The sequence below is a fragment of the Euleptes europaea genome, chromosome 5 (assembly GCF_029931775.1).
Source record: "Euleptes europaea isolate rEulEur1 chromosome 5, rEulEur1.hap1, whole genome shotgun sequence".
In the NCBI taxonomy this organism is placed as follows: domain Eukaryota; kingdom Metazoa; phylum Chordata; class Lepidosauria; order Squamata; family Sphaerodactylidae; genus Euleptes; species Euleptes europaea.
The window spans coordinates 68,428,204-68,450,594 of record NC_079316.1 but is presented as its reverse complement, the minus strand read 5'-3'; the positions used below and the strand labels follow the sequence as shown (position 1 = coordinate 68,450,594).

Here is a 22,391-nt window from a genome sequence, read left to right as displayed (position 1 = left end):
GAAATTCACATGTTCTGTTTTTTATTTATTTAAAAATTATATGCCCGCCTTTCTACTGAGCATGTCAGGACCCAAGTTGGATGACAACAATATAAAATCAATTTAATAAAAACAAACATTGAAACAATAAATATAAATATTAAAAAACAGTCTGGAAAATTATTATGCCATCAGCAGAGTATTTCTCCCTTTTTCCAGGCCTCCCTTCCACCAAAGCTCTGAACAGTTTTGCAACCTTGATAGAAAGCCAGGATAGTAGACGCCCATGCTGCCAGTGTGGTGTAGTGGTTAAGAGCGGTGGTTTGGAGCGGTGGACTCTGATCTGAAGAACCGGGGTTGATTCCCACTCCTCCACATGAGCCGCAGAGGCTAAACTGGTGAACTGGATTTGTTTCCCCACTCCTACACACGAAGCCAGCTGTGTGACCTTGGGCTAGTCACACTCTCTCAGCCCCACCTACCTCACAGGGTGTCTGTTGTGGGGAGGGGAAGGGAAGGTGGTTGTAAGCCGGTTTGATTCTGCCTTAAGTGGTAGAGAAAGTCGGCATATAAAAACCAACTCTTCTTCTTCAACCAGGAGGTTGCTCCAGAGGCACAGGGAACCACTGAAAAAAACAAAGCCTGGACAGTTGGCGAAATGTGTTTTAGAGGGTGGAGGGAGGGCAGCAACAGAAGATCATGCTGGGAAAAATGAAGCTGCCACATGGAAACATGCAGAGAGGCAGCCTGTCACTAATTATGTTGTTTCTCTACTGGCTAAAATAAATAGTTGCACAGAGATCCAAAATGTATGCATTCAAATAATCACCACACAGTAAATCATCAAAAATACAATAGCATGTGAAAGGGTCCAGTTTTCTAGTATATAGATCTCAAGAAGGTGTACACCCAAGGGTCAGCGTAGCCATAGAAAATAAGAATTAATGTGTGAGAAGGGAGGGGCTTTAGAAGGGCTTGTGTGATTCCCCTTGACCAATTCTCTGTCAACTATTAATAGAAGATTAATATTACTGAACCAGCCCATAACTGCAGCATCTTAACTGTCAACAAATTTTTACATGCAGCTTTAAAAATGAAACAAACAAACTTCAGAGGAACTATATTTATGGAAATCCACGAATAAGCGGCAGAATGTCCTAATCTGAAATGACAATTACCTCTTCCCTGGCAACTCTCAGTGCAGAATCCAAGTCTTGCTGCTGGTAAAGCAAACCAGAGGTACTTTCTGCCTCTGAGATGCTTATCCTGGAGTAAAGCGCACTTTTAGAGATGGAGACATCCGATAGCACTGCAGGCTCTCTCTATTAAAGGAAGTTAAGAAATGGACTATTAACAATAGGCTCCACCCGTATTTCTTGTGACAATTTTAAAGCAGGACATCAAAGAAAGACATGTGGAGTTATGAGTGGGAAACAGTGGAAACCCATTTGTATATATCTTTGGTGCTATATACAAATGTTAATGTGAGTGGAACGGAACAGAAGAAAGTGAAATCTCTCCGCTGCTTAAAGAACGGTTACACAGAAGTCAGCAACCCAGACAGGACAGAAGCAGCCATGTTTTAATCACTGTTCTCTGATAGTTTATTAGTTTCTATTAAGTTCTTAGTAAGTATTTAGTTAGGAGCCCCGTGGCGCAGAGTGTTAAACTGCAGTACTGCAGTCAAAAGCTCTGCTCACGACCTGAATTCGATCCCGACGGAAGTCGGTTTCAGGTAGCCGGCTCAAGGTTGACTCAGCCTTCCATCCTTCCGAGGTGGGTAAAATGAGTACCCAGCTTGCTGGGAGTAAAGGGAAGATGACTGGGGAAGGCACTGGCAAACCACCCCGTAAACAAAGTCTGCCTTGGAAACGTCGGGATGTGATCTCACCCCATGGGTCAGGAATGACCCGGTGCTTGCACAGGGGTCCTTTACCTTTAAGTATTTAGTTGCTGCTCCAAAACTATTATCGCACGCAGAGCAAAACAAGCTACAGGGAATGATGGTCTTCCTGAGTGAGTACAATTAGAATTAAAAATGGCTCAACATCCAAACACCAGAACCCAACAGCTCTGATCATAAAAAACTATCTTGAGTCTCAGTGAGAAAGGAGACTATAAATAACCAAATAATAAAAGGTCTTGTGGAGGTACCTGTATTCTATCTTACTACTGCTAGAGGGAAGGGTTATAGCAATCAGGAACTCTGGCTGTGTTCTGCTGATACCCCCTACCCCATCATCTTCAGTTACACAGATTCACAATATCCGAAATGGTAATGAGCAGTATACTGTACACGCTATTGTAAAGACAAGTACAAAACTGAAGTAAAAGGAAATTTCTGCAGCTATTTCTTCAGCATCTGATTATAGTTAGCACAGCTACTGAATATTCTGGTTCACTTCCACAAAATGTAAAGTTTACACATTTGAAAACAGCAAGCAGTAACTCTGTTGTACTAAGGATGATGCAGTGTTTTCAAATGTTTAGAGTTTAGCTATAGACGTTTCATTTTACTTCAATTTTTTACTACAATTTTATATTCTTCTGATGAAGGCATTTTGAAACAGGATACAATACCTGACTCCTGTCTCATGTCATTCACACCTTTTACAATATGTATTGTTCTCTGTTATGTTCTATGTTATGCTACAGTTTGTAATTAATGCATTACAAACATGTATATGCTCTAACGTTTAAATACATGTGACTTACATTTTGTGTGTTCTGCCTTTGATATATATGTAGTTCTTTACAACAGTGTATACAATGTAGGGCTTATTAGCATTTTGAGTTCTTATACAGCATGTTCCATATTTATTGTTCGGAACACAGGTTCAACATCTCTTAAAACTCCAAGCCACACTAAGACTAGGGGACTTACACTAAGCAGAGTAAGAGCCTAGTAGGACCAACATGGTTCAACAGTCCAAACCATGGCTTACACCACAAAGAACTCACAGATCAGTTGGTACTAGGGGCATGCACTGGGAAAATTATAGTTTACAATTCTGTATCAGAAGATCAGGAAGGGTATTATCATTTTTATTACCGTAAATATCAGTATCATTGTTATCATTGTTACACTGTCACAGTATCATTGTTATTTGGAAAGTCATTCCAGAAATATTGGAACTATACTCCCAATATCATCCTTCTTGACTTTCCCATACAAAATTATTTTTTTTAAGTGCTTGGCCCCCTCAGAGGGGTTTTATTGCAAGAGTCTTCATTTAAGCAGGCTGGTATTTTACTCCAGTGTTTTTTCATGAAGCCATTTTAGGAAGTAACTCATTCTACTTGATATTGACCAATAGGGTCACAGTTTTATACTAAATAGCATGTATTACAATTTAATTGTCACGGTGAAATTGTTCATGATGCCAGGAATTTTCCTCTGTCACACAATTAGCAAAGAAACTCAGCTATGTGATATTAAAAAAAAAAAGAAACCCATTCTAGTTTTTACCCTCTACCAAACTGGATTAAGGCTGCTGCAAAGCCATCCAGCAGATCCTATTATAACTAATCTGCACTTATTCCTTAGCTACTGTAAGACATTGCATCTTCCAGAAGATTCATCCATCAGTTATTTGTTTGACCTTGGCAATGGCTGCTTAAAGAGAACAGTTAACCCAAGGAACTAACGATGTAAAGCTCTGATTAACATGGTAAGTTTCCAATGCCAAATTTCCTGCATCACCTACTGTCATCGGAAACATCTTTTAATAGTCTTAATAATGCTTTATGCTTCACTTGGCAACTCTAAAATCCTGTATACTGATGTTTGTTATACAAATTTAGTCAATAAAGTCGCAAATGAGCAACTCAATTCTTTAATCAGCGGACATCTCTGCTTTAAACACCCTTTGTTATATACTAGGTGCTGTTTAATTGGAGGTATTTATTTTGGTCAAATCCATGTAGCCATTTGTTAAAGACTGAAAATTCAAAGGCTGCTGCTGACATTGACCCCTTTTATAATTTTTTAAGTGTCAATTAATGAAGTAAAAGAGAGGAACTTGTCATACAACCTCCTTTACCACAGTATTGGAAGAGTTTAGATAAAATAGTTTAGATAATCAAAGATTCAACTTTACAGTAATGCTTATATGCATAGGTCCATATTACCAAGTAAACCAGGACAACTGAAGATGTTTATAATATGAATGTTCAAGACAATCAGATCTTCAGCTTATCGAAAGTAAGTGATGATCTTGCCACATTTTTCCTTGTTCCATCATCTTATTGTGCACTGTAAAATTTATAGCTAGATTTGAGTCCTGTAGCACCTTAGATACCAACAAGATTTTCAGGATATGAGTGTTTGAGAGTCAAAGATCCCTGGGAGCTTTGACTCTGCTGGCTCGATTTTAGCTGTTCTACTACAGATCAATATGGCTACCCTTTGAAACTGTCAATTTTATCTGTACTGTACATTTCACTTTATTTTTGTTTAGCACTGACAGTATAAAGAACATATAAAGCTGCCTTAGACTAAGAAAGACTATTGGTCCATCCAGGATCTCAGTCTGGAGTCTTTCCCATTCTACTATTAAATGTCCTTGTTAGCTGGAGATGCCAAGGACTGAACATGGGACCTACAGTGTGGAAAGAACAGTTTCTACCACTGCTCTACAGTCCCATCCTTCAATGGCTACTATAACAAAATTCTCTACAGGTAGAAAGGGACGTATATGTGGCTAGTTTAAACAACTAACTATCAATTACTCTGCTGCCACCTTCCTCCCAAAGAGAATAAAACATCCACAGTATTTTCCAAAATCAGTAACAGATATATACTGAAATACAGCAATTACATACTGAAAACAATGAAAACATGCAACTTTGCAGCACATACGCAGCTATATAACATAGCTACCACTCACGGATTACTTTTAAAAGCCTCTGAACAAAACGGTGTTACAACACCAATGGCATTGCCCCAACAAGGCACTTCATCTGAGAGAACAGGTGCCATGACTAAGAAACAACATGCTCTAGCACTGACACATCTAGTAAACTTCACAGATGAGACATCCAGGAGAAAGTCCAAGTTGACACACAGGCTCACAGAGGGAGAAATGACCTACCAGATGTATGAGCCCCCAGGCCCTCATCTTTATAGCCAACAACCAAGACCTTGAATTCCCCACAGATGCAAACAGGCAGCAAATGCAGAGGACATAAAATCTGATCAAACCTCCTGCGTCTAGTTAGTAAATGACCATCTGCCTTCTGTGCAAACTGCTGAATTGTCTTCAAGAACACAGAGCCCATTACGATACTCTGCTCTTAAAGTTATGGAGAAATGGATCCTCATGGCCAGCACAGCAACATTCAAGTAGGAAGCCATTTTCTTCATCAAATTCAGCCGGGGGTGGGAATCACACTTCTCGCAACAGCATCAACATGATCTTGTAGCAACAAAGTGAGATCTAATAGATCTCTCAAGCTCTCCACTGAACTCAGCAGCTTCAGTTCACCGTAGGGTAAATCACCCCCCTCCCAAGACCTTTGATTTACCAAACAGCATCACCTCAATCTTGACATGATTCAGATTTGGTCGATCATCCCTTTCGCCACTTAACCACTACATGTATGCACTGGCCCTGAATGAGGACTGCAACGTCTGGGTGGCTTGTACAAAGTCAATATACTGATGAGACCCAAACCCCAAAGCTCTGAACAATTTCATTCAAAAGTCTAATATCAAAACTACACAACACTAGTGAGAAAACAGACCTCTGTGGAAACTCACAAGATAGATCCCACAATAATCGTCCATGATAACCTTCTGGTTCAGCCCAGATACATATATTTTGATTTAAAAAAATCTCCAGTCCTTTTGCCAAGCACAGGATCAGGTCTCAGGTACTTACTCTGTTCAATGCATTAAATGAAGTGAATGGAATCAAGCCCCCTTACAAATCAATGGAAAATTTGCTATTGGCTTCTATAAAACAGAGATTGAGCCCCTTTTGTATTTATTCAATCAGCCAGCTGGATTGCAGGCTACATAATTATGCAAAACTATTCATAAAAGGGGAAAAAAAACCCAAGCAGATTGTTACTGAATCAGCTAGCTGAGGATTGGCAAAAACAGAGTCACAGTCTAATCTCATCCACCCAAATTGGCGCTGTGATGCAAAGGTTTTAAAGATGATTAAGACCGCACATGCAACACCACAGTAATTTTCTTCTACTTTAAAAGCACTCTGAGTATGAATGACAGAAAATAAATTAGTTCCAAAAACATACGAGAACAATACCCTCTCAATCTGCATGTGAACATTTCACTTGTGGCAGGATGCCAGCCACACTCTGTTGGCATCAGCATTTATCATAAAAACATTTAAAAACCCACACACATAACACCATTCAATCCCCATGAGCTGTGATCTTTGCATTAAACACAGCCATAAGGGACTTTCCAGCACAGCTGCAGACATCACATCCACTACATGAGAATTAACACTTCAGTCTGGTTTTGACCACATGCATCACAGAAGCAACCTCACTCTTTTGATGATGCATCACACCGACAAAGCATCAGCCAGCATGCTGCAGGTATATCAGGAAGGAAACACTTTAGATCTTAAAGAAGAAAGGTGATGTGTGCCTGAGAAGGCTCCCCCCGCACACACTTTGTAAGAACACTGATAAGTTTGTTTTAGCCCTGTCCTTCAGAAGCTCGAGATGTGGGTTGATTGGATTTTTAACCTTTGAACGCATAAGCCTGGACATTTAAGATGCAATATTTAATTATTATTCCCAAAAGAGTGCAACGATGTATGTCCATGCAGATTTTGTAGCACCCTCTGAACATCTGGATTTTCCCATTTTCATTGCACAGGTAACTCAAACAATGACACTCCTGCTTTCGTAAACCAAGTCACATTTCAGTCTCAGGACAAAATTTGGCAATGCGTAACCTGCTTGGTTATAACTAGAAGTACTCACAAACAGGTTTAGAAAGTGAATTCTTAATTGAATCAGAGTTATCAGCTATCTAGAGCTCACTGCTGCTCTCTCTTCAATTATGTGATGCATTTACGGGTCCTTTTCAAACAACGCTATACTGCAACCCATTTCCAAAGCTGGATGGTGACAGCATCCAACATACGAATGCCGACACTCCCAGACAAGTTTTAGGAATGCGTTTAACAACTCCATTTTTGGACAAAGAGAAGTTTTTGTATTGATGTAATTGAAGCAGCTCTGATCTTTTTGGACATTCCCAACATTTCTGAAGAAGCTCCTACATATATATGTGAATGCTGACATTCACCAAACTGTAGCCATTCATCATAACATGTACATCAGTCACTAACACCTTTATTAGACTGTGAAAAGCAAGACAGTGACAGACAATGGATCTCAACCATCATAACTGTGTCTGTGTTCAAATACATTGGATACTCATTCTGAAATGTATCCACGGTATATCTGCAAGCAGAGGTGATAGCATTGGAGATTAGAGGAAGACTCCTGGCATGCTTCTTGACGTCTCTTTCAATGCTAAGGTGCCCAAAACATCAAGCATCACTCAGAGAAACGTCATTGTTAAAATAAAAGCAGCATTTTGGATTCTTAAGCTGTGATCAACGGCACACAAACTGCAGGCAGGTAACAGATACCTCAGTATCTAAGGAGCTGAGAGAAGACAGAGTAATTTGTCTGGCTAGCTTCAGAGCTTCTATCCTCATCGCAGCAAACTCTAATTCTTCCTGTCAGTGGGGTGGTTGGTGGAATGTGAGCAATGCACAGGAAAAATGCATTAAGTTCAGGATGTGAAGTAAATATTCATGGTCACAGAATGAATGCTACATAGATTAATCTGGTATGAACACCATTTTGGAACGACACATACTCAAACATATTCAAGCTCAGGGTTCCCTGAAGGCCTGAAACATCAGCAGAACACAAACCAGCATGTCTTGTAACGTAGGGCCAATGATCAATTGTGGCTGAGCAGAAAGAGCTTTAAAAAGTGATATGACATTGCTTGGGGGAACAAATGAATCAAGCTTTCATGTGTGTGTGTGTGTGTGTGTGTTTGGCATTAGCTATGTGTTGCTTTTAGCAGCTGTCAGTTATTGTTCAATCATACTCAACTTCTTTAAAAAGGTAAATTAGACTGAAAAAAATCTGCTTCCCATTTTAGATGTACTGCTTACGCCCCTCCTACCCATCCAATTTAGAAAGTGTTGGGACCTTATATACTACACAGAAGCAATTTAAAAAAACCATACCCACAGCTAATCCAAATAGTCTCCACCAAGAGGGGGTGTTGCCCTGGTCTACTATTTCTTGTATGGCAATTTCAACAATTAGTGTTAAAAACAGAACAGTATAAAAATTGCATTTTTAAAAAGTTTTATTACAAAAAAATGCACTTAGCCTCATGCTAAGGGGATTTTCCGAAGTCATGCCAAGTGAATTTTAATTCTGTGCATTTGTAATAACATTTTAAAAGCTGCACAGAATATTTTCTCTTTAGATTAACTTTTAGCATTGCATAGTGTTAGCGACTTTGAGTAAAACGTTGTTGCTTCTTATAGCTTCTGTAAGACAGTAATAATCTGTATGTACCTGAGGATGTCATTTTGTACAAAGTGGGAATTTTCCTACTCAAGCAATTTCCCCAAATGTCTTGAGATTCAGTTCCCACTGCCTGTGGTGTGCTGGCTCCACATGCAGTGAAGCATAGAACTAGCCTTGGGTTACATGTGCAGATCACCACATGTGATGCAGAGTGTATATGGCAACATTTGCTATTGACACAATCTATTTACTATTTTAAAAAGTAGCTGACTAGGGGGGTTATCGCACTTTGTATTCCCAGCGATGTATTAAGAGTTTCAAAATGTTATAAAAAACATCGCTTTAAAAGGGTTTTTGGATACCACGGCTTATAAATGGTTGGAAGACGTCTTCACAGCTAAAGGAGCCAAACAAAGTGCGAACAGTATTTTTTATAACGTTTTCAAACTCTTAATACATCGGTGGGAATACACAGAAAGTGCGAACAGTATTTTTTATAACATTTTCAAACTCTTAATACGTTGCTGGGAATACAAGTGCGGTAACCCCCCTGGTCACACAACTGGAGCATTAACTACATATAGAGATCCAAATGTGCACTTTCTCATGTTACATTCTAACAGGTGGGGCCGTGGCCATCTGAACCAACTCTAACACTATTTCAGAAATGTTTGATCATTGGGGAGTAAGAGATTAAGAACAAATCTCACTTTCTTAAAATATTTCTGACAGGTTTGGAGAAGGCTTGTGTTGTGAGCTTGGCATTTGCCTTCTACTGGTGTTTACAAACCCCGAGGCAAGGAACACTGACAGACTTTCATTACAAACCTGAAGTTTCTGAGCAAATATTGGGGGATTCTTTTCAGCTAAGTCAGGCTCTAGATACTGAAGCTGATCACACACTGAAGGTGGATGAGATATCCTATTGAGAAGAGCATCAGCAGAGAGAAAGGAGTCCTCAGGTGGGGTCTGAAGGGCAAGGAGGATACAGAACAAGTAACAAAAACTAGCGGAACTTTTCATTAGGAAAGTCATGCATCAGGCATATATATATATATACTTCTACAAATCAGTACTTCTAATTTATATATATGCCTCGAGAAGTACTAATTAAACTTGCATAAAATAAGGTTTTCATATTGTAATTGCCTGAATTTGGCAAGAAAATGATTAAAAAGTAATGAAAAGTCGAACACTGCTGTTCTTGCAAAGCAATGGTTGTCTCTTAAAAACCTTTAAAACTAGCGACAGTGTTTTCACTCTAGGAGTCATCAGCCCTTGAGCTAGTGGACCAAAGTAGAGGATTCGAAAATAGTCCTTACTATGTCAATGCTGTTTGAATTGATTCCTAAGGTCATGGGCTCCAACTCATTTCCTTTTGATTTGTCAGATGACTGTATTTGTGCCTCTTGGCTCGATGCCAGGGATCGTGAAGCTGGGTGTTGTAATTTTATTCCAGATGACACCTGGACTTCTGCTTCTTCAAAGCTTGACCTACAACAAGATAAAGCACTGTGCTTTCAAGTTGGCCAACAGAAACATGACACGGACCTAATCTTACAGAGAGTTGAAAGATCAGAATGTGATAATGTAACAATATAGTCTGTGCTGTGGCAGAAACAGTCTTCAGTTTAACTGTCCCATTCACACTTAACCGTGGAGAGTCATGCTGCTACCATGTGATACCTCCCTGTACCACACAGATATTGTAGTTGTCTACAATGATACCCGCTGGATGCCAGAGAGGCATGCAAGTGGGGTGGAAAGAAGCCACAAAACTCAGACAGACTTGAGCAGAACCCTTAGCAATGTAGCAAGAACATACACAGGATGCGACCATATTGGGAAAATTTGAGCATTGCCTTAAGTTGATGCCACCCAAACTTAATTTCTTAACACACTGCTAAAATGATGAGTTACAATGAGGGATTTGCATATATTCCCATTATACATCAGTCGCCCCTTGAAGAACCTATGTTGTGAGAATTTGAAAAGATAAAGACTTTGGACATTTGAAGTTACTAAATTATTTGTGATCTCTCCTACTTGGACCTTTATATTTTCAGACCTGTTTCTGCAACCTCTGAGACTAGAAACTTATATATGAATTCCTACAGGATCCAAAGAGCTTTCTAAAGACTCCTGAGTTGTGAATTAATTTTGTGTTTTCTTCTTTTCCTACTTTTATCTAGAAGAAGAGTTGGTTTTTATAGGCTGATTTTCTCTACCACTTAAGAATCAAACCAGCTACAATCACCTTCCCTTCCCCTCCCTACAACAGGCATCCTGTGAGGTAAGTGGGGGTGAGAGAGCTCTAAAAGAGCTGTGATTAGCCCAAGGTCACCCAGCTGGCTTCATGTGGAGGAGTGGGAAAATCAACCCAGTTCTCCAGATTAAAGACCACTGCTCTAACCACTACACCATGCTGGCTCTCTTAAAAATGGCTCATTAAACATCTGCTGTTTTATCCAATATCATTTATAGAAATGCTATGATTGCAACATTCCCCTATTTTCTGCGGGGTATTTAATGAGATATACATTTCTATGCATCTGAGGAAGTGAGCTTTGACTTGCAAAGCCTCAATATGAAATACATTTTCTTAGTCTAAGGTCCTAGTCTAAGGAGCACTGTGGCTCAGAGTGGTAAGCTGTAGTACTGCAGTCAAAAGCTCTGCTCATGACCTGAGTTCGATCCTGACGGTAGTCGGGATCAGGTAGCAGGCTTAAGGTTGACTCAGCATTCCATCCTTCCAAAGTGGGTAAAATGAGTACCCTTGCTGGGGGTAAAGTGTAGATGACTGGGGAAGGCAATGGCAAACCACCCCATAAACATAGTCTGCCCAGTAAACATCGGGATGTGACATCACCCCATGGGTCAGTAATGACCCGGTGCTTACACAGGGGACTACCTTTACCTAAGGTCCTACTGGTCTCCTGTGTAATTTTGAATAGTTATGGAATTACTGTTAACATGGTCTGGTGATGCCCAGTGTGCCCCCGCCACATGAAGTATAAAAATAACCCCAAAGAAAAAAACAATGGCCAAGTAGACCCATTTATAATTGCGATGATGACATTAACGCTTTATAAATAACTATTCTTCTAAATAGTGCTGTGAAGTACCCAGAACAAGGAGTTGTAGAATCTGATAATCGGACTGGAGGAGACTTGACCGGACTCTCCTGCTGTGCATCAAACATGAGGTACAAAGACTGCTTTGTCTGAGCATCATCATCCTGCTGTCAAAACAAAAGAAACATCACAGTGCATCTTTTCCTAGAACAAAGCTGTCAATCCCCTGCAATGCAACTAATTACACAGGGCTAAACCACCAATGAAAAGTCACAACATGCTAAATGTCTCGATGGTACTCAGCTTTAACTCAAAGCAGAGGCATAAGACAGCAAGTCTGTTGGCTTCTTTGAATTTAAATAAGCCAGTAGACTGAAGCTAATGTGTTTATGCTGTAATGCTGTAAGTGCACACCCCTTCTAGTGTTCACAGGAAACAATCAGACACGCACAAGCGGAAACTTACAATGATAGAGGAGCCTATCTTCTCCATATATTCTATTTCATACGAGTTGCCATATTCCAGTTCTGTAATATAAAGAGAAGAACGCTCAGTGTGGTGGTGAAAGCATTCTCCTTGGCACTGCTCAGGCTCCAAGGTTTTATGGCTGGTGCTTTCTTAATGAGCATTAAAAATCAACATTATTAGAGACAACTCAAAGCATGCTCAATATTGTTTCCCAACCCCTTGCATATCAATCACTGTCCATTGGCACATACAAGGACCACATGTTATTCATTCACCTCTTAAGGCCACAAGATTACCTTTTGTTGTTCCCTGCATCCTCTTTCCTGAAACAGCTATGCCCCGGATTTTTCTCTAGTGTTCACAGTGTTCCTTTCCTACCTTTCAAATAATTTATCTTACATTCCTCTATAGTGGACTGAATTTTCCCTGCAATAGTCAAAAGAATTTTACAAGCTGATGAGCATGCATATTATTTCTTTTCCATAATGCGTTTTTGTCCCAACAATTATGGTCATACTACTTGTCTCTTGCGATGAGTTGTGAACATAAGGCCACAAAACAGCTCGGCTGTATTTATTTAAACGATTTCCAGATTGCTTTTCAGCACACTGCTCTCCAAGGCAGTTTACAAGATAAATATGCTGTGTGATAATAAAGCATATGTGATAATAAATACAGCAGGCTGTACCCTACAACTTCGTTGACTTCAGGATGGAGCCTTCCTGTAGTTCAAGGGGTCTTCCGCTAGAGAAGAACCTGTTGTGCTGAACAGGAAATCAGCTGAGCTAAATGGTAGGATAAAACTTAAAAGATATATTTAAAACCTCCCATCAAATTTAGCATGCCTGCCATTTTCCTTCTACACGCCCTCTCTTCAGCTTCTTTTCCTTCCAGCTGCATGTTTGCCTCACTGTAGGGAAAATTGGCTGGTGGGGATGTGGAGGAAGAATGTGGAGTTGCATGGTAAGGTCTGAGAACCTTCCTGTGTCCCTGCTTCTTTTCTTCCCTGAAAATCAATCCTCATACTGCTATTTTGGAGCTGATATGGAACTCTAGCTGCTACCAGACCAGTGCCTATTGTCCCACCCCGATTTTGAAGAAACTTGCAACTGCATGTTGAGATTAATGGCCGAAACTTGGGAGGGTTAGGACTCAGACTCCACTGGGAGAAGGGAGCAGCTAGTGTTGCCAGCTCCAGGTTGGGAAATACCTGGAGAGTTTGGGGGTGGAGTCTAAGGAGGGTGGGGTTTGGAGAGTGGAGGGACTTCAATGCCATAGAGTTCAATTGCCAAAGTGGCCATTTTCTCCAGGGGAACTGATTTATATCGTCTGGAGATCAGTTGTAATAGTGGGAGATCTCCAGCTTCCACCTGGAGGTTGGCAACCCTAGGAGCAGCTAACTTTTTCATAAAACAGAAGAAAGTGCCCTTTGTGTTCATTAGCCTGGAGAAGGGTGCTTGTCCTGCCCCTGTGAGAGGGACAAGCGATTCTTTAGTTTGTCCAGCAGGGCACTGAGACAAGGGGGTGCATCCCCAAAAGGCATTTAATACATGGAACATGCCACATGGCCCTCTTTACTGGTGGACTTCTCCACAACGCTTTATTTGCTTGGACTATGCTGTAATTCTGTCAGTAAAGTTCAGGAATCCAAGTTAAACACCTAAAACGTGTGTCACATGTTCCTTCTTGGGCGCAGGGGAAAGTCCCATTGCATATTAGCTCTTGCACGTAAAGGCCTCACCAGCTCGCAGTCGCTGTCTGAAAGTCTATTCCCCTGAAATAAGCGGCTATGACTTCCTCGATTAACATTAGAGCAACAGGGAGGTTTGAGCCATTATTTGAACTGGGAAAAATAATTTTGTTGCCAAGAGTAGAAACGTAAAAATGAAGCTGGTCCCTAATTACTGTATTTGAGCTGCAAATTGTCCCATAACCAGTCTAGAATACAGTCAGTTTATTCACTGTCTGAGCACAATCAGTTCCTTTATACATCACGGAACCAGATGTGCATTAGGTCAACGGGGGACTGTTTCAATGACAGGAAAACATCCTTGAGATACTCACTTCTCAAGAGCAGATCAAAATTACCCATTCAGGAACATTTTCACAGTTATTCACAAGCTAATGTATGTTGCTTAGGAGAAACGATGGTACCACCAGAGGTTGGTGAGTACAGATGATGTATCATTTGGGGGTTTCCCTGGAAAGGTTTGCCAGGTTCATTTTTTGTTATCATCATTTTTAAGATGTTTTAGCTCAACAACAGAAAAGATGGTACAATTAATTGCACAAGTCAACTATTTCAATGACTGACCCACAAAGTCTGTAACTCTTATGCCCTCCAAAGGTTCAAGTATATAAACCTATGTGAAATTAAATTCCTGGCAAAAGTTCCTTACATGCACTAATGGCAAAACATGTTACATGGGCAGCCCATTCCTGAAGGGTGTGGCGGATCTGCGGTGGCCGGAGCGGCGCAGCCACGCTGCTTTCTCAGAGGCTTCCCGGCGGGGGGGAATGCATTAAAAAAAATACAGAAAAATGGAAATGCTCCATAGGGAACAGCTAGGCTGCACCACCAAAAAAAGGTAGCGTAGCCCACTGCTGCTCTCAGGGGAGTTCCCAGGGCAAAAGGGCTGTGTGTTCCCAGGGCAAAAGGGCTCCACCCCCGGGAACGCCCCCCCCATGCCGGCGTAGGATTTCCCTTCCAGGATAGCCCGGCCAGCATGGCTGTGAGGGCCGGTGGTGCCCGGATGCCAGTGTTTGCCCCCACGCTGGCATAGGTTGCACCTATGCCAGCGCAGCGTCACACCAGTTCCTAAGGAGCTTCGCCCCCCCTTCAGGAATGGGCTCTAAAACAGCTAATAGCAAATACAGTCTAGTAATTTCAGCCTTTATGAGAAGGCAAGAGTCACTAGAAAAGACAGCCATGCTAGGAAAAGTTGAGGGCAGCAGGAAAAGAGGAAGACACAACCAGAGATAGATTGACTCAATCAGGGAAGCCACAGCCCTCAATTTGCAAGACCTGAGCAAGGCTGTCAAAGATAGGACGTTTTGGAGGACATTGATTCATAGGATCGCCATGAGTCGGAAGCGACTTGACAGCACTTAACACACACACACACACACACAATTTCAGCGAACATGTGGCAATCTATGAGCACTGAAAATAGGTACCCAAAGGTTAGGAATCAACATGAAACATAGGGCTAATATTGATACAAGTAATCCTGTAAATGACGTATAATAAATTTAATACAAACAAAAACAAACAACTTACATATAGCCCTGTTCAAGCCTCTATGTATCTATTATAAATATACCAAATAAACACAAAAATACAGCCAAACAATTCCAAAGCTAAGACCAAACGCGTTTCGGCTGTAAAGCCTTCTTCAGTGGTCTGTATAAATACAGTTCTGAATACTCTTATGCCATTGTACAAGAACATAAGTATATATGAATATTACAATCTTGGAGACTGAGTAGAATGACATTTGTAAAATACAAAATGTGTTTATATACACTCAATCCAGGGTTGCCTTTTTAGTTTTAGGCTCCTATAGATCTACTCAAGTGTACCGTTCAAAGTCTCTCAGACATCAAGATGTATCTCCCTCTCCCATAATACTAAAACACGGAGTCATCTGCTGAAGCTGGAGGGTGAGAGATTCAAAACAGATAAAAGGAAGTATTTTTTCACACAACGCATAGTTAAATTGTGGAACTCCCTGCCCCAAAATGTGGTGATGGCTGCCAACTTGGAAGGCTTTAAGGGGGGAGTGGACATGTTCATGGAGGAAAGGGGTATTCATGGTTACTAGTTAAAATGGATACTAGTCATGATGCATACCTATTCTCTCCAGGATCAGAGGAGCATGTCTAGTATCTTAGGTGCTGTGGAACACAGGCAGGATGGTGCTGCTGCAGTCGTCTTGTTTGTGGGCTTCCTAGAGGCACCCGGTTGGCCACCGTGTGAACAGACTGCTGGACTTGATGGGCCTTGGTCTGATCCAGCAGGGCTTTTCTTATGTTCTTATCAAGTCAAAATGGCTTGACTTGATACATCTTGATGACTGAGAGACTCTGAGCACTGTCCTGGTCTATGAGCAGAAGACAACTACATGAACAAGACCAAGAACCCTTCTGAGTGTTCATTACTTAATTTCTCATCATAGAAAGGACCAAGAAGCCCTTCCATCATTCCCTTGGAATGTGTGGAAGCTCCCAACACTTAACAAGACATGTAGGTTAATTACAAAATAAAATAAAGGCTTTTTCTATCCTAACCTCATACAAATGTGTCAATTATGATATTTTTAGAGGAAATGTGTCATTTCTTTAACACGTTCCCTCTCTTTTCCTGCCATACCAGATGAAAACATCTCTTGCAAATTTAAAAGCCAGAACAGCAGTAGTGAAAGATCAAGATGTTAATTTTATGTTTTCTACAGAAGCCCACAGTCAACTTACTTGTAAGCGTTAGATATCTAGCAGTGTTTTTCAAAGTTTAATGTTTTCTTTTAAAGACACATAATTCCAAATACATAGGTATAATTGATACAAAAACTAACCTTAGAGGCAAAAATGAAATCAGATACTATCCCATAAACAACTTAAAATCAATACAAAGTCACAGGAACTCTGAAATGAAATGTATGGCTTGTTCACAACTTATTCTACAAAACATTATCATCGTCATTCCTTTATTGGCATACAAACACAATTCAAAAGGTTACAAAAGGAATGGAAATGTTACAAGGTGCCCTGTATAATATGGTTAAAAGGCAGTTACATTGAGAAATACAGTTTGTTGATACTGTCATCTAATTAGCTGTTTGGCGGGCTTTTAAAACAAACTTTAAAAACTGTGCCAATATTTGGGGCGAAAGATTGTTCAATAAATAGAGAACGTTAAAAGAATCTAAGACATTCAGTCTATTTACCAACGGGGGGCTTATTAGTTCATTGTGAGATTCTGTGTAAAAACTGCAATAAAATAAAAAGTGAGCAACTGTTTCGATACAATTATTGTCACAAGGGCAGAGCCTGTCAGACACAGGGATTTTCCGAAATCTGCCTTTGAGTAGTGTAGATGGCAAAACATTAAATCTGGCCAGAGAGATAGCTCTACGTTGAGATGGATCACACAGGTGAGATAAGTATGGAGAGGGCTGGTAAACGTCAAAGCGTACCCCTAAATTTAATGGAGAGCATGTTTTATTAGCAGCACTATTTAGATCTTGAAGTCCTATATCTAACAGTCTGCGTTTTATCCTTTGGAAAGCTTCTTCCTCAGTAAGCATAAGCAAGGAGTTGAAATTAAGGCCGATACATTTACTGTATTTTTCGCTCCATAAGAAGCACTTTTTTCCTCGTCAAAAGTGAGGGGAAATGTCTGTGCGTCTTATGGAGTGAATGTGCATCTTAAGGACCCTAGCCCGGTCCATCCGGGACTCCCAGAGCTGGGCGGAGGGACCCCCGCTCCTCCCGCCAGCCGGCTGGGCGCACTGGAACAACGCGAGCCAGCGTTACCCGCCCTGACGGCCAGCTGGGAGGTGGGCGGGGCGCACAGAGCTGGGCGCGTTGGGATGGCACGAGCCGGCATTCCCTGCCCCGATGTCCAGCTGGGAGGCAGGCGGGGCGCACAGAGCTGGGTGCGTTGGGACAGCGCGCTGGGAGGCGGGCGGGGCGCACAGAGCTGGGCGCGTTGGGATGGGGCGAGCCAGCATTCCCCGCCCCGACGGCCAGCTGGGAGGGGGGTGGGCCGCACAGAGCCCGCTGGGCACGTCGGGACGGTGCAAACCGGCGTTCCCCGATCCGACGGCCAGCTGGGGGGGGGGCGTCTTATGGTCAGGTGCGTCTTATGGAGCGAAAAATACGGTAATTTTGGTCTCAATATGTTGAAACCACTTAAAAGCATGTGACTCCATAAGCATATAGCTACAAAACATTATACTGGCAACCACTTATAAATTGTCTCTGTCCTACAGTTGCCTATAAGCACAGGAAACTGACATTACATTAGTGTCCTCTAGAGGGGTATATTGCAATTACTTCTGCTTCATCCCCTACTATTGTCGAGGTCCATAGAATCTGACTTTGGATTTCATAAGCATCAATTTGCTTATGATTTGAAACTCAGGATTCTAAATTAAGAACTCAGAAACACCCCAAAACAAATTAGTATACTCCATTTGGGAATGTTTCTCTCTCTCCAAGTGCCTAGCACATTCAAATGCTTAATTATATAGAATCACACAATAAGGAGAATTCCTGTGGATTAGCAAAGAAACAAACGCAAGGCAATGCAGGTGTAGTAGCTAAGTACTGGTTCATTAGGAGTGCTTACAAAGCACCTTTGAGTAATAGGGTGATGTTCAAAGCACATACAAGAGTGGCACAAATGAGCCTTTAATTACTCTTAAGTTTCCCACTGGAGCATAAAGGTAAGTCTAGAGGGAAGGTATGATTATATTTAAATGATCTCAGAGGAAACATTACCAGTTAATTACAAGTAATCTGCACCACGTTACTCAGTGGATATAAGGAGGTAAGTGTTTACAGTCCCTTTGGGGGTGACAAGTGTTAAATTAATAAATTTACATATGTTTTGACTATGTCCTTGGTTTAAAAAGAATTTGTTCCAGTTCTACATTCCAATATTTGAATTATAGTTTATGGCATCCCGTATGAAACTTTTCCTGGCCTTAGATCATCTGGATAGGCTTAGCTCTTTAAAAGATACCTGTCTTTTATCAAGATATCTGTTTAAAAGATACAGGGCCTTTTTTGTGGTGACAAGCTCCATTCGGATTCTCCCTTTTAAGAGAGGTCTAGAAGTCTCAACCTTTCTAAGTTTTATATCCTTTTCAGAAGTCTAAATAAGACTGGAAAGTATTTAGGTTCCAAGAAAGGTACATTTTAGTGTGTTGGTTCAAGTAAAATCAATTGGGAGATTTAATTATGATTCCCACTGATCATTTAACAATAATCTTTTGCATTGTTTTAAATACTACTGTGGGTTATTCTAGGGCAGGGGTGTCAAACATACAGTCCAGAGACTAGATCAAGCCCCTTGAGAGTTCTTATCCGGTCCTTGAGAGTTCTTATCCTCCCCACTGCTCCCAATCTGGGCTGGCGAGGCATGGCCTTGTATGACCAAGTGACATTTATGTAATATCCAGCCCTCGTAACAAATAAGTTCGACACCCCTGCTCTAGGGTATATAGAGGAGCCATACAGAAGGCCAGATACAACAAAATGTAGTCATTTACAGAATAAACTGAATTATAATAAGCAAGAGGATTGGGCCAGTATTTGCATTCCTAAGGGCTGGGGCAGCTCCGAGATGGAAACAGGGAAGGAGACAATAAACACAAGTAGCAAGAAATTGGGTAACAAAAGGCCACAGCTTTATTGATTACAGCAGATGGAGCACTGTCATAGCATAGGGTACGGATCCAGGCTCGGACAACCACACTGTTGGCCATTGTAGCGATCCCTAACCTGAGTGTTGGGGGAGCAACCAGAGTGGTGGCAAGTGGTTCTGCTAGGACATAAATCTCTAAGTGGTCCCTTTGCCACCTGGGAGTAGAGCCACATGACAGCCCCGAAGCTGGGCATCCGTGGTAGGACTCCACCCCAAGACCTCTTACGGGGTCCCCCAAAAGGGGGAAGACGCAGGAGCATCTTCTCCAAATCGGATCAGGCCCAATGCAAAAACTGTGAAAATTGTGACCAAAAGCAGCAAAACTATAACTTTGAACCAAGGGAGGGAAGGTCCGATGTAGCTGGCAACAAGGCCGGGAGGTTGGGCGAGAGGGCCTTTTATAGGCAAAGGAGGTGGGGCGATGCCAGCTTGCGTCATATTCCCCACCCCAGCTTTCCCTTGCAGCCCACTTCTTGCCACCACGATAGGAGGACATGTGAGGGCGGGCGGAGCCGGTCCGACCATACGGCTTGCAGGGAGGCAGCCAGGAAACATGCGCCCAACTGCAAACACCAGTTTCCAGGTCGGAGGATGCCCTATGGATGCAATTGGCAGCCAGCGGTAAGTCACTGGCTGCTCTATACCATAAGCAGAGTTCTGGTTGTGGAAGGGATTTGACAGTTTCTAAAATTAGGGTTTAAAACATGTGGCCTCCTAAGAAGTAATCCTTACAGAATTATGTGGATTGGTTTATAAACTTTAAAACATCAATTATATATGCTGTCCAGTGAAGGCCATACAAGGACAACGAATACGGGAAGCTTCCTCATTCTTTATGCCATTTAATCACACCTTTCTTTATCCTTTTATCCCAACAGATACACATTTGAGAGAGAGTCCATCAAAATATTAGAAGCTACCTACAAAGCCAGCATAATAATGGAGATTTTCTCTGCAGCTGGGAAGTATGCAGGTGTCTTTGATTGCATGTGCCTATAGATGCTTAAATGTTCCATTTTTAACTTTTTTATCTGATATTATAACAATTTTGATAGTTTATTAGTAATATGAACAAGCAACATATCAAGAAGGGAATGGATATTGACAGTAGTTATGGTCTTCGTTGTTCTTTTTGCAATTTATATTGTTAAATGAAAAATAGAACTTTTTTTTTTCAAGGAATAGAACAGCAGGAAGAAATATGGGCAATTTTCCTGTTGTACTTGTTTGCTATATTTTTTAAATGTGATTTAAAGCGGGACCTTACAAGCAGTAGCTGAAGAATCTGAGGACAAATCTATCATCACATGTAAGATCAAAAGCAGAATTTTAACATCCCCATTAAACGTAATTGCTGTTTACTTCCGTAATTTCTGGATCACATTCAAGCTAGAAGCTGTATCAGGCAAACACAACATTTAATGTACGTGAGACAGTAAAGGAAGCTCGATGTTCTGGGAGACAGAATTAAATGAGATAAGTCAATTTGCAGTTAAGCAAAGGGAAACAGAAAGAACATTTTGTTCTCTGCTTTCCTTTTCTGTGTTAAGTAAAATACTGATTTGCCACTAACCCCACTCAGCTTACCTTCTGTAGGGGAGCTGAACTTGGTTTCATTTACAAAAGTTGACAGATCTGATGGTTGAGGGTAATCCTGTTTATCTGGATCTAAGTCCACCGTCATACAAGTCCACTTCTGACTGCCTACGGAAGATGCAAGTTTCTCCTCATCTGTTGCATGAACCACAGTGGATACAATGGAGGGAGTTTCGGCAGTGGGCAGCGACATGGTCTCCTGAGAGAACAAATGTACAACAACTGTTGCTCTGCAAAGAAAGAAGTAATTGTCTCTCCCCCACCCCACCCCACCAATCCTATTTCTGGATTCCTTATACTTTCATTTTTAACTCCATGTTACCTATTCCAGCTCCATACAGCCCTGAAGACACTGAACCTGAAATATGACTGGAACTTGTTGTAATGCCAAGGATCATTTCTTTACTAAACATTAATAAAGACAAGAAAGCTAAATATAGAACATCTGGATTATGTGATTGTAATCCATGTGTTTTTCCAACAAAAATCTGAACTCAGACTTCCTGAGATACTTATTTTAGCTGTCTACCAGTGACAACCCAAGCAGTTACTCTTTTAAACCCATTGTCCAATGGATTTAGAAGGGTGTCAGTCGTGTTTTTATACACTTTTTATATCCAGACACTTAGCTTCTCTGCATTTCCTATCTGGATTTTCAGCTCTTGTTTCTTTTTCTACATGTTTTCTGGGGGAAATGATTTAATTAGCAAGTAAAACCATCTGTAATACAATTAACATACATGACACTGTTTTATATGGACTCAGATCAAGATCAGTACACCTAGCACAATTGACAGAGGCTCCCCAGGGTCTCAAGCAGAGGTCTTTCTTATCACCTACCACCCGACCCTTTCCACTGAAGATAGTGGTTATTTAAACTGGAACCTTTTGTATAGAAAGCAGATACTCTCCCACTGAGCTACAGTCCCCTCCCCTTAAATTAACCGAGTTCTTGTTATTGCTGGCTTTCTTTTAGTCCATTCAGGTTTACTAGGATTTTTACATTTCTATTTTCTACTTTCAAATTTACCCAGCTAACATTAAATGTCTGAAAATATCACTTTAAAAATTGTTCTAAATATTTATGCTTGAAAAACAGTTTAGCACCACTCAAAACTCTGGATCACAGATTTTGAATAATAAACTTTGAAGATTAATTAGCCTGCTAAAAAGGTAACTATTTATATTTTATTGTCGATGTATATAACCAAGAATTCAAGGGTAATTGTTTTGCTTGATGCTTGTGGTTCAATATTGCATATTAATCGGTTCTCAAAGATAATTCCTTGACAGTC

The 22,391-nt window shown here is 41.0% G+C and overlaps 1 protein-coding gene across 7 annotated transcripts in view; it reads right to left on the bottom strand.

The window, feature by feature from the left end:
- The window catches only part of TACC2 (transforming acidic coiled-coil containing protein 2), a 164,698-nt gene that overhangs the window by 17,185 nt on the left and 125,122 nt on the right, over window positions 1–22,391 (bottom strand). For 4 of the 7 annotated variants that reach the window (XM_056850218.1, XM_056850219.1, XM_056850222.1 and 1 more), the window contains 7 exons: window positions 21,088–21,295; window positions 12,066–12,127; window positions 11,652–11,767; window positions 9,849–10,020; window positions 9,355–9,495; window positions 7,620–7,709; window positions 1,158–1,301 (listed from right to left, as the gene is read on the bottom strand). In XM_056850218.1, the coding sequence (XP_056706196.1) occupies window positions 1,158–1,301; window positions 7,620–7,709; window positions 9,355–9,495; window positions 9,849–10,020; window positions 11,652–11,767; window positions 12,066–12,127; window positions 21,088–21,295 (933 nt within the window). The remainder of the gene's footprint in view (window positions 1–1,157; window positions 1,302–7,619; window positions 7,710–9,354; window positions 9,496–9,848; window positions 10,021–11,651; window positions 11,768–12,065; window positions 12,128–21,087; window positions 21,296–22,391) is intronic. The other 3 variants (XM_056850220.1, XM_056850221.1, XM_056850224.1) reach the window with 3 other exon arrangements.